At 40.1% G+C, this 12,700-nt stretch overlaps 1 protein-coding gene across 1 annotated transcript; it reads left to right on the top strand.

Moving 5' to 3' along the window:
- The first annotated feature begins 8,652 nt into the window (after positions 1 to 8,652).
- On the top strand, positions 8,653 to 12,684 carry ANKRD37 (ankyrin repeat domain 37). The gene is made up of 5 exons (XM_047091742.1): positions 8,653 to 8,844; positions 9,053 to 9,205; positions 11,349 to 11,440; positions 11,983 to 12,186; positions 12,435 to 12,684. Coding segments are annotated over exons 1-5 (477 nt in total). The 5' UTR covers positions 8,653 to 8,817; the 3' UTR covers positions 12,436 to 12,684.
- Positions 12,685 to 12,700: the final 16 nt, after the last annotated feature.

The raw sequence follows: 12,700 nt of genomic DNA, 5'->3' as shown, positions 1-12,700 counted from the left end.
GCAGGACTCCTGTAAGAGGATATCCCCCCCAAATTTAGTACTTTTTAGTTTTAGAAAATGTGATATGAGAAGATTTTCAAAAGGAAAGTATGAGTTTATTTCTGTCAAATCTTGGGATTAGATATAAAATCATTTGAAACTTGACAGCTGTTTGCATGACATGCTGCGAATTTAGAAAATTCTCTAATTAATTGGTGATCTGAAAGAAGTCCACAGTTTTAAAGGAAGGGCTGGTGTAGCGGATGCTGACGGTGCCCTTCCCAGATCCTCTTTACTGGCACCCCGTCTCTAGCAGCTGTGAGTGTCAATTGGAAATAATTCCCAGCTGTTCCTTCTTTCTTTGTCCCCCTGCCAATCATGAGTCCCCTCACTCCTGGACACTTTGCTCCTTCTTTCTTGGAGACAGACCACGGGCCTGAGCACTTGGAAGGCCAGCTCCTATTGAGAGACACAGTCTGCCATGAGTCTTGAGCATTCTGGCACATCCTTGTTGGGTACGTCAAGAGCACAACTGTAAAAGCCATGACTGCTTTTTAGATGGGTCATTTCTCAGGGTTGTTTGCAGAGAGTAACCTTGAGAGTTAAGGCGGTATCTCCCCACAGATAAAAAACAGGCTTACTTTTATAAAAAGTACTGAATCCCTCCTCTCTCCTCCCTCCTCCAATGCTTAGTTCTCCTCTCTTACAAGGCAGCCTACTGAATTACAGGCATCCATTATGGGTCCTTTGTATCACCTCTGTGGGATTAGGGGTCATGGGGAACCCACCTCAGCATCGTGCTGACACTCTGGCTCTTGCTTTTGCCAGGAGTGATAAAGTCATTTATCTCTGACCCGGGAGTCTTGTGTGTTCTGCCAACATCCATGAAACAGGCTAGCTTGTTAGTTGTAAGTAGGGTATAAACCTCAGGCCCTGCACAGTTCTTGGTACCCCTTCGCCTCAAGGTGAGATGAACTCAGAAGTGTGATATGTTCTCTCTGAGATCAGAATGAAGCTAGTTGCCATCCGAGCCCACATTCCTACTTAGCATTTTCTCCTCGCCAGATTGTAGTGCTTTCACTTCCTCCTCCTGAGAGCACCCCTCAGCCCATCACTTGAATAAAAATCCCCAGCTCAGACTATGCTTCTAGGGAACCTGACCTCATACGACAGAGGAGTATGGAGGAAGAGGTATTTTATTCCTTTCTAAAATTGTCATAATAAAGGATAACTTCCCTTCCAATGAAACGTTAGACACACTATACTGTGCCTAGTATGTATGGTGTAGTATGTGAATTTTTGGATAAAATAATATATCATTGGTAAGAGGACTAAAATTAGCCTAATGATGAATAACTAATTATTCTGGATGCTGGGTGACAGGAAGGAAAGAAAGATTTGAGAGCAGGGTAGGTCTACAGAGACTGGAGAGGTAAGTTCTAGCTACTTCTGTAACAGCAGAGTCATGCCAAATAGAGCTGCAGGACAGAGCTGTCTCCTGAGGACTAGATGAAGTGAAATGACTATTTCTTTAAGATCCAGGCAGGTTGGGGCTCCTCTGTGGTTATGCCTTAGCAGGGATTCGAATCAGAATGGAAATAAAAAGAAATGATAAACTTGAAAAATCAGGGAAAAGAGACAAGTGTTTAGAACAGACTAGATTGCAGTAACTAAAAAGAGGTACTACAAGTGAGAAATCATTAAGTAAGGCTTAATTATAATGCCAAAAGACTTCTATTTAATTTTTTAAAAAATTAAAAAAGAAAAACTGGAAAGCTGGATATAAAAGAACTGGTGGATAGATGTGTAAAGAATGAAAAACAGTACAATTAACATCCATTGGCTGTGGTAAAGATGTAAACCTTTGGGAATGTGATAAAATTGTCTAAAAATGGCTTGTAAATTATTTATGGAATAGCAAAAGGTAATTTAAATGTAAAACTGCTGTGAAAATGAATTTAAGTATATTAAATAGTGTCTTTTATGGGTTATTCTTGTGTTCCTGTGTAGAAAAGAGTTCTCCTAGCTGGCATGAGGCTGCCATCTTTGTTTGTTTATTCTAATTTTTTTTAGTGTCTATTTATTTTGAGAGAGAAAGATCATGCGGGCAAGAGCAGGAGAAGGGCAGAGAGAGAGAGAGAGAGAGAGAGAGAATATCCCAGGCAGGCTCCACACTATCAGTTCAGAGCCTGATGTGGGGCTCAAACTCACAAACCACAAGATCATGACCTGAGCTGAAATTGGGAGTTGGATGCATAACTGACTGAGCTACCCTGACACCCCGAGGCTGCCTTCTTTAGAAAGGCATCCTGACAAGGTTGGTCCTTGGTTGGCATTTGGGAACTTGACACTCGAGTTGTCCCCCAGCTGACAAGACCAGTTTGCACTGTTTCTGTTGCTTATATAAAACAACGTGATGGGGGCGCCTGGGTGGCGCAGTCGGTTAAGCGTCCGACTTCAGCCAGGTCACGATCTCGCGGTCCGGGAGTTCGAGCCCCGCGTCAGGCTCTGGGCTGATGGCTCAGAGCCTGGAGCCTGTTTCCGATTCTGTGTCTCCCTCTCTCTGCCTCTCCCCCGTTCATGCTCTGTCTCTCTCTCTGTCCCAAAAATAAATAAGTGTTGAAAAAAAAAATTAAAAAAAAAAAATAAAACAACGTGATGATGTATGGTGAATATGTTTTCCTTCTGAAATTCTGTAATTTTAGTATTTGGAGAGGATACCTACATGACCAGTCTCCAATAAAAACATTGGGTCCTGAGTCTCTAATGGGCTTATTGAGGCAGAAACATGGCACACACCATCCTGCATTATTCACTGCTGGAGAAAGGAACACATTGGTATGTTTCTTCTTGGAAGTGGGTGATCCATAGGCCTGTGCATGGATTTCTCCAGACTCCATCTGTTTTTTTTTTCTTTGATGATCCAATGTATATTCTTTTCACTGTAATAAACTTGAGCCATGAGTACAACCATGTGCTAAGTCTTAGACTATGTATCTTAGATACACAGCATCTTAGACTATGTTGTAAAAATATGAGCCTACACATTTCATGGAACTCTTGGTCAAGTTTTAAAAATCTCTGTTATTTTTTGTCCTTAATTTAGTTATTTTTGCTGATGTTTCTAATGAGCCTTTTTGAAACTTAATGGTTGGCTTAATCCAGTACTAAAATAATGAATAACTATCTTTAACTAAAGAACTTCAGGTCCAACACTGAAGTTCTTGTCATAATAGATAAATAGTTACTGGTGCCCATAAATAAGTGTTCTGGGCAAAAATGCAAAGGACTGTGTTTATTGTTATTGTTCCTTTCATTACTGTTGTCTCATACTCATTAAAAAAAAAAAACGGTAACGTTCATATATTAACTGGAAGCATAGTCTGTACATATATGATGGAAACTTAGAAAAGAACATTATAATTATTACTGAAATCTCAAAAGACAATATTGAATCGGGTGGTAGTCTTCTGTTTTTTCTTTATTTTTTTCCTCCTTCTAGTTAGGTCTATTTGCTTATTTAAAATAAAAACCCAGTTAGAGCTTTTTCCATGCCCTTCCTTTTGGGTGTGGCAAATTTACATCATGCCCTGAAATGAGAGAAAAAAAAAAAAAGTGTGGGAAAAGATAGGATGTCTTTCATTACCAGAGAAGCACTGAGTGGGAGAGCCTGGTAGCTTTTTCATTTTTCTGCAATTTACCATGCATTCTGTGAGTATATAAGCTACTCTTGGAATGACTGATTTTTAAAAAAATTTTGGTAATTATGTGGGATTCGAATGCCTCATCTGTCCTGTTCCTGCTGTGTGAAAACCTTTTTTGGCCAGTTAGAGCTACAAGGGCCTTTCCTGAGGGGATTCACTCAACATCCAGAGGCAAATGAATATAAATATTATTTAGTGACTGTATATTTATTTTCTGGATTTATAGAAGCTTAACCATATGAAGAGTTGATGCTATTATAGATACAGATAACACTCTGGAATGATTTATTTCCAGGGGTCAGGTAATAAAATATCTGAATAAATTTTTAGTGTATAAAAATGGCTTGTCACTCTCAAAGTGTGGTCACGGTTGAGACAAGAAACAGTTATAAGGTGAAATGACAAAAATCTGTAACAACCCAAATTTAAATTGACCTGCTGTCCTAATGACTATAAGGGTCACATCAAACAAGAAAATTGGATTAATCTTTTATAAAATAATCCTGAGCAGACCCACAAGGTTTCTTGTCCCCACCCTATGACTTAGACAATGTATAGGCAACAAATAATACCATCATCTCACACCTATTTCTCAACTCCATTGGGTAAGAGATCAGATTTCATGAAATCCTAAATATCAATATTGATCTAGGTAATTTCTGTGCTTAATGGCATTTACACAAGGAACTCTCAAAGTGTACTGGTAACTTAGTTTTAAAAAAAGACTAAGCATGAAATTTATATTATCATTTTTACCTGTATAAGATAACTGGATAATAAAAAATGATTTATTAGATGATTTGGGGAATGGTGTCAAAAGTTTGAAATTCAGTTGTTTTATTTAAAAAAATGCATATTATTGGAAGTGGGTAGAAAACAGAATATTAGATATATGCTTTGAGTGTATATTCGCTTAGAATTTATTTCAACATCATCTGCTACACTGTTATTTACTTGTTCTAATTATTTAATTAGTAAAATGAACATTTTATCTATATTTTTCTCCTCTTAGGAAAAAAGATTAACTTGGATAGGATGTTAACAAACTGTGACAAATCTGAGTTACTGTAAAAAATGAATTTCAACTTTCTACACTAGATAAATGATATGTCAAATATATCAAGTAGCCATGGAGCTATGGCCTACAGAAAGAAATAGAATGCGTCTGTTCAGCTACTCTCTTTATATTCCTTAAATGAAAGAAATAGGTTGTGCAATAAATGCTTGTATTGCATGCATTCATTGTGGTTGGTCAGTTGAACAAGAATCAGCGTAAAATCAATAGAGTATACGAGCATACCACATACATTTTAACTTAAAACATTTACTATATATTACTTTCCAATCTTTTCATGTAGGATCAGAAGATTTTTCTTTAAATAGAAGTTGAATGTGAGAGTTTATACAGTTACCTTTCTTTCATAAACCACATGCATGTGAATTCCATTTGATGTTTCTTTCAAATGGAGCAGGAGTTTAAAAATGCCCATGAAACGGCCTGAGCATAGAGCCATTTCTCCTCAGCTTTTACAGCTGATTTATCCTCACCTACTTTGAAAGCATTTTTCTTGAGATTTGATGATTTCGAAAGCATTTAGTTTTCTTACAAATTATAGCTCTCACCTCTCATTTCACCAGTTATATAATATTTAATTATATATTATATATTTAATTATATATTATAAGAATCCTTATAGGTGTGGAAAAAATTCAAAGTGATATGAGCCCAAGTAACTGAACATTTAAGACAACAGCCTGGTAGAACTCTTAGTGATCAATGGGCAGTGTGTTTTGCAGAGGAACTGAAGGAACTAGGTAGTGATTGGTTGTGAAAATTTTGTGAGATTTTTTTTCTTTGTTTGACTAAAACTAGCTTCATAAGCTTTTAGATATCTTCTGTCATTACTGTATTTGGAAAGAGGGTTACTTAAAAGTGAAACTATTTGAATGAAAACTTCAATAGCTGTGGTTTACAAAAAGATGGTTTAAGTGGCTTCAAGTCTTCCTTTTTAAAATGAACTTCATATTTTTAGAATAATTTGAGATTTACAGAAAGTTGCAAAGGTAGTACAGAGAACTGTCCTGCTCAATTTTCCCTATCATTTTTGTTTTTGGCCAAGTACTCTCAAAAAATTTTTTATTTGAATATAGCTGATGTTACATTAGTTTCAGGTGTACAACTTAGTGATTCAACCTTGCTATACATTTCACTGAAAGAGTTGTTTTTCTATGGATTTTAATATCTATGGATATTCTCTAAGGACTTTCTTTTGCCTTAAAGAAGCCGATCTCAGTAACTTCAAATCTACCAACGATAACCAAAATTCTTTAAAATTTAGATATAAGAATGTGGCCTCTGGGGTCAAATGGCCTGAGTGAGTTCAGCTCTACCCCCTAATAATGATACAACCTTAGGTAAGGTATTGAACCTCTCCAAGCCTCCATTTCAGTTCCTATAAAATGGAGAAGATAATAATACCTATCTGTATGAATCTTGGGGCACAGCAAGTCTCAATGTCAGTTTATTTTAATAAATTAGAATAGACGTTAGTGGTCATTTAATGTAATTTCTTTTCCATCACTGCTGTATGTGTATCATATACTGCAAGGAGACTGAATTGCACATAGTTCTAGTAGCACTGGAAGATATTTTACACTCCCGAGAGATACTCTTTCCTTCATGGACTACCTAACAAACTCCTACTCACCTTTCAAGACTCAGTCCACATATCTTGCATTCATTCGGTCACTTCGTCATCATCCAACATTTTTTATAAACACTCACTCTAAATGGCATCCTCCTTCTGGAGACACATCTACCAGCAAAGTAAACATAAATAACATTAACACTGCTTGAAAGAGTGCCTGTTGAATATGCATCTCAGACCATCTTCCTCTTCAGAAAACTCATCCCACCTGCTACACGTTCAGAAATAACTCCAGCTGCTTGCTCATAAGATAGTATTTCTTCCCCAAATGTATTTCTTCTGTATATTTTCGTGCTCCACCAGCTTTGTTCAGTTTTTAGAAAGCTTTTAAGCTCGTTATTAACAGTGAGCCAGATACTTAGCTGAGACATCGTTTTTCTGAACCATATTGTGAGCAATGGACAAGTAGGAAGTGATTAAAGGGAGAAAAGCTTTAACAACTACTCACAAAATTCCCTTTCCTCGTGAAACTTACATACATAACAAAAAGTTAACAATAATTACCAGACTTAACACGTGCTGAATAGAATCTTGTTTTAAATAAAATGGATGTAATATGGAGGCACATGCATCACACAGATATCCCACTGCATATGTTAGCTGCAATATAATGTTTAGAACTCTAAGAACTCTGACAATACCTTACATCATTTAAGAATTCGTGAAAATGAACATCTGTGCAAACCTGAAGCTTAATTAAATGCTTTAAAAAAAAGTGCTCACCTAATTGATAAACATGAATGGAAAAGGGAAATTGGCAGTAAGTTCATGTGTTCTCACATATCTCTAACATTCTTCAAATATCATAAAAATATTTTGAATAATTTCAGTATAAAAAATACAGAACACAAGCACTGTTCTAGGTGTTTGAACATAAGTATATATGCACATTTATGTTCAGGTACGCATATGAACAAGAATGTGTGAAACTACCTTTGGGTCAGTGCCTAAGTATAATAAATTTACGACTGCAAAATTATTTTACGGCTCTAATTATGAAATAAAAAGGACTGTAACCAAAATTAGAACTACAAGGCCGCTCAAAGACTTGTCCTCTAAAAGCATAATAATAAACACAAACTCTTTATCAGCCCTACTCTCAAAGGAATCAGTAGGAAGGAAATCACTGAGCTTGAATTTTAAGCTAGATTAATCTTGGGGGGCGGGGGGGAAGGGTTTAGGAAAATATAGTCAAGAGATTACAGATGTGGCCGAAGGCTACAATTTGAAGTCAGGAAGTCTGTTTCCAAAGTTGCACAAAAAGGTATGGCTCAAGCTGAACAGAATGAAGAGCTCCAGGAAAGCCCTTCTCCACCCCCACCCACCCCTCTCACCCTCTGAGCAGCTGGGAGGTCCTGCCTGCCCTGCCGCGGAGGAGCAGCCCCGTACATAGGTCACAAGCGTTCGTGGCCTGGGTCTCTTCGTCTGTCCTTGAACACTCCCCACAGTGAGCGTTAGGGCTGACACGTGTCCTCGTCCCTTAAGCAAGCCCAAGGTTAATGGCCTGGGCACTCAACCTTTTCACAGGCGACAACCTCAGGGGCGTGCTTTAACCTTTCTCCAGGAGGGGACCTATGGCCGCGGTTGGCTTATTTTACAGGATTTCCCAGTATGGGCGTGGTGTCACAGAAAAGGTCCGGTTTGATAAATTATTTAATTTTGGGGGTGGTCGGAGCAGCCCTTGCTCTCAAACTAATCACTTTAGTTCACGTTAACCCAGCCGGCTCTCGCTTTCCGCCCTAAAAGTCCAGAGCGAGGGTGACAGGCGAACGGGGGGAGGGGGGGAAGGGGTCCGAATTTGAACGTGACGCCGAAGGAACTCTGATCCTTCCTCCGGAGCCAGACGGCGGGGGACGCGGCGCCAGCACCAAGCACAGAGGCTTCCAAAGGCGGTGCTGCCGGAGTTCCCTCGTTTCCTGGTTACGTGCGTGCTAGCAGAAACGAAAACTGCCGCTTCTCCACAGGGACCAGAAGGCTGGGCACGCTAGTGTGAGACGTGTCAAGCCAAGCGCCCCCCATGGCCGCTGCCGGAGCCCAACCGCCAGGCGCTCTCTGCGGCGCACGCGCCTTGGGGCTCCGCGGGGGCCAGTGAGGGCCCCGCCCCGAGGTGGGCGTGCCTGGCGTCTCCCGGCTGGCCAATCGGCTGGCGAACCTGAGCCTTCCTCCCCAGCTAGCCTCGCGGTTGCACGTGCCAGTGTTTGTGTACGTGCGGCGGCCGCGGGGCTGGGAAAGGCCGGGCAGCTGCGGGTGAGGCGGCTGGGGCGCGGCCGGGGTTGGGGCGCGGCCGCGAGGGGCCGTCCCACTGGCCCGGGCAATCTAAATTCTCCCGCACTTGGGCTGGCTGTGCTCGCTTACCTGCCAGTCCGCAGCGCCTGCCCCGCCGCTCTGCTCTCCCAGGGCCTCCGGTCCTCTGCGTTAGGTGGAGAATGCTGTTGCTTGACTGCAACCCAGAGGTGAGACTCGGGCCCCTTTAATCCGGCAGGTTTACGCTTCCGGAAGTCCGTCTGCTCGGGAGCACTAGCGAGGGTGACTGACCGCCGAGCGCTGCCGAGTCCAGCCTCTTCAGAATTAGATTTGGGGAGTGGGGGAACAGTTTCAACCGCGGGGGAGCACGGGACTGGACAGAGGCAACAGGGGTGCTAGAGCTGTTTCTTCCCGCAGGTGGACAGTCTGAAGCATCTGCTGGAGGCCGGGGCCTCGGTCAACGCACCCCCGGATCCCTGCGAGCAGTCGCCTGTCCATTTGGCCGCAGGTGGCGGCCTTGCTTGCTTTCTTCTGTGGCAGCTGCAGACTGGCGCTGACCTCAACCAACAGGTAGCTAGGTTACTGACTGTTGCTGTGTGCACCCTGCCCTCCACCCAAATCCACACAGACCCTTCTTGGACGCCAAAACGTCAAGCTGTTGCTGTTACAGGTCTATAGCAGCGAAGTCCAAAGAATAGAAAGGGAGACTCTTAAGTAATTTAAAATTTTCTAGTAGCCACATTAGTGAAAGAAAATGAAACATGAAGTTAATTTCTAATGTAACTCAGCTTACCGAAAAATGATCATTTCAGTGTGTGATCGGTATATAACATTACTTACAGATATTTTCCATTTTCTTTTCCTACATCTTTTCAGTCTGGCGTGTGTTTACATTTATAGCACATTTCAATTCAGACTAACCAGATCGCAAGTGCTCATTAACTATATATATGACTACTGGCTACTATATTGGACAGCATACATAGGGCTACAGTTTATTTCAAAAGGAACGATTGCTGCGTTGCCAAATTAAAAGTTTCGGTGTAGTAATTATTGAAGTAACAATTGTGAGGCAAACTCAACCATTACAGTTTCCTATAGGACTTTCTTACGGTAGCCTGCATCTTCCATTGAATATTAAAGTATGGTGAATTTAAATTGTACTTCTTTTTTTTTTTTTGCCTCTGTAAAACTCTACCTTGCTTTTGTTCACCTAAATTGGAATGTATGTAGCTGTGGCTGCACGTGTTTGTATTTATTTTTTTTTATTTTTAAATTAAAAAAAAATTTACATCCAGGTTAGCATATAGTGCAACAGTGATTTCATTAGATTCCTTAACGCCCCTTACCCATTTAGCCCATCCCCCCTCCCACAACTCCTCCAGTAAACCTGTTTGTTCTCCATATTTAAGAGTCTCTTATGTTTTGTCCCCATCCCTGCTTTTATACTATTTTGGCTTCCCTTCCCTTGTGTTCATCTGTTTTGTCTCTTGAAGTCCTCATATGAGTGAAGTCCTACATTTGTCTTTCTCTGACTAATTTCACTTAGCATAATTTCCATCCACATAGTTGCAAATGTCAAGATTTCATTCTTTTTGATTTCTGAGTAATAATCCATTGTATATATATATACCACATTTTCTTTATCCATTTATCCATCGATGGACATTTGGGCTCTTTCCATACCTTGGCTATTGTCGATAGTGCTGCTATAAACATGGGGGTGCATGTGTCCCTTCGAAACATCACACCTGTATCCCTTGGATAAATGCCTAGTAGTGCAATTGCTGGCTCGTAGGCTAGTTCTATTTTTAGTTTTTTGAGGAACCTCCACACTGTTTTCCAGAGTGGCTGCACCAGCTTGCATTCCCACCAACAATGCAAGAGATCCTTTCTCTGCATCCTCGCCAACATCTGTTGCCTGAGTTGTTGATGTTAGTCATTCTGACAGGTGTGAGGCAGTCTCTCATTGTGGTTTTGATTTGTATTTCCCTGATGATGAGTGATGTTGAGCATCTTTTTCATGTCTGTTAGTCATCTGGATGTCTTCTTTGGAGAAGTGTCTATTCATGTCTTTTGTCCATTTCTTCACTGGATTATTTGTTTTTTGGGTGTTGAGTTTGCTAAGTTCTTTATAGATTTTGGATACTAACCCTTTACCTGATATGTCGTTTGCAAATATCTTCTCCCATTCCGTTCGGTTGCCTTTTAGTTTTGCTGATTGTTTCCTTCGCTGTGCAGAAGCTTTTTATTTTAAAACAATTTTTAATGTTCTTTCTTCATTTATTTTTTAACAGCGAGACAGACAGAACATGAGTAGGGGAGGGGTAGAGAGAGGGGGAGACACAGAATCTGAAGCAGGCTCCAAGCTCTGAGCTGTCAGCACAGAGCCTGACGCAGGCCTTGAACTCACTGTTTGTGAGATCATGACCTGAGCCGAAGTCAGTTGCATAACAGACTGAGCCACCCAGGCGCCCCCAGAAGCTTATTTTGATGAGGTCCCAGTAGTTCATTTTTGCTGCACATGTTTTTATTAATGAAAACTTTGTATTTAATGAACACCAAGTGAAATTTATTTAAAAAAACTTGAATCAAAAAAATTCAGTACCATGTAGTTCTAACTGGCTTTCTTGAACAGTAATTAGATTTTACCTGCTAACTTCTACAGAGAGTGTTGTGGGGAGAGACTAAAATGTGCTGTCCTATCTTTAAGGATATTTTTGGAGAAGCTCCACTACATAAGGCAGCAAAAGTTGGAAGTCTGGAATGCCTTAGCCTGCTCGTAGCCAGTGATGCCCAAATTGAGTAAGTATAAAATCAATGGTTTCCAATTTCAGAATTTTCTTGAACTAAAGCTAATCAGACTCCTGAAGCTGAATTATGTGTGGTTTGATGCTTGCCTAATTGACAATGTGGAGTTATCATTTAAATGTTGACTTAAGCTATTAACGATACCTAATATTATCACATTTAAGTAAAACATGGATTCTTAGCAATGAGAGACGCGATTCTTTTCCTCTCTTGTGGCAATATTACATTTTGGTTTGGGTTTGGGATAATCCCTTTGATACAAGTTCTCACTGACCTCCTTTGAGTATTACTTGTTATATTGAGCACAGAATATTCTTTCATTCACAATGGAATGTCCATTCTGTGCTGAACTCTGTGCTAGCCACTGAAGTTGCAGTAGTAAGGGAATATTGGAATTTCCCTAGGATTCCTTTACTTCTGTTCTGAAACCAACATTTGTATGAGCCCACATCTCCTGTGTAGAAAGACATATTTAAGAAAAAAAAGGCTGAATAATTGTCAATTTTTATGTAACTCAGTTTTTGTCTTAAATTCAGTTTATGTAATAAGAATGGGCAAACAGCTGAAGATCTAGCTTGGTCATGTGGATTTCTAGAATGTGCCAAGTTTCTCACAACAGTTAAATGTATGCAGTCAGTAAAATCAAGTGAGCCATCGGATAGAGATCATTGTGTCCCAGGGCTTGGACAGAAACGAAGTTTTGGAAGTGCAGAAAATGCAACAGGGAAAAGGAAGTGTTGGTAAGTAATTCAGTTCTGTTTTCTTCCTCCCTCGGAGATCTCTTATTTAGTACAGAATTTATTGTTTCATTTAAATATTGACAGCCTAATTTCTAGTGTATCTTTTTATTTTCATTAACACATTTTAATACTGGTTTTAGTAACTGCTGCTAGATTCTAGAGGTCAGAAATTGTCCTGCATGATGGAAGGCTGGGGAGAAAACCTTTCTAAAAAAAGTTTTTAATGTCACTGTGTTTTTTAACAACAGATTCATGCTGGTTCTGAAAAGGTTTGAAGAAAGCCTTCGCTCCGTGCAGGTCTATTGCTCAGCTACAAGCAATGGCTTTTGGCTCACCAGGTGTATCAAAACTCCTTCTAAGAAGGAGGAGAACTTTCTTCTAAGTGAAGATAGCATTTAAGAACACATGTTTTTACATGCCTATAATATTTTGGTTGTGCCTGCTTTGTCTGTTAAATTATTAAAGAATGTTTAAAGAATAAACTGTTTTCTTTGTGTACAACTTGTGGAAAAAA

This window comes from Lynx rufus, unplaced genomic scaffold, assembly GCF_022079265.1.
Source record: "Lynx rufus isolate CCGP_SWC_20201006 ecotype Redwood Valley unplaced genomic scaffold, mLynRuf1.p SCAF_3, whole genome shotgun sequence".
Taxonomy (NCBI): domain Eukaryota; kingdom Metazoa; phylum Chordata; class Mammalia; order Carnivora; family Felidae; genus Lynx; species Lynx rufus.
The sequence above is the reverse complement of the archived record's forward strand: the minus strand, read 5'-3'. Positions and strand labels throughout refer to the sequence as shown.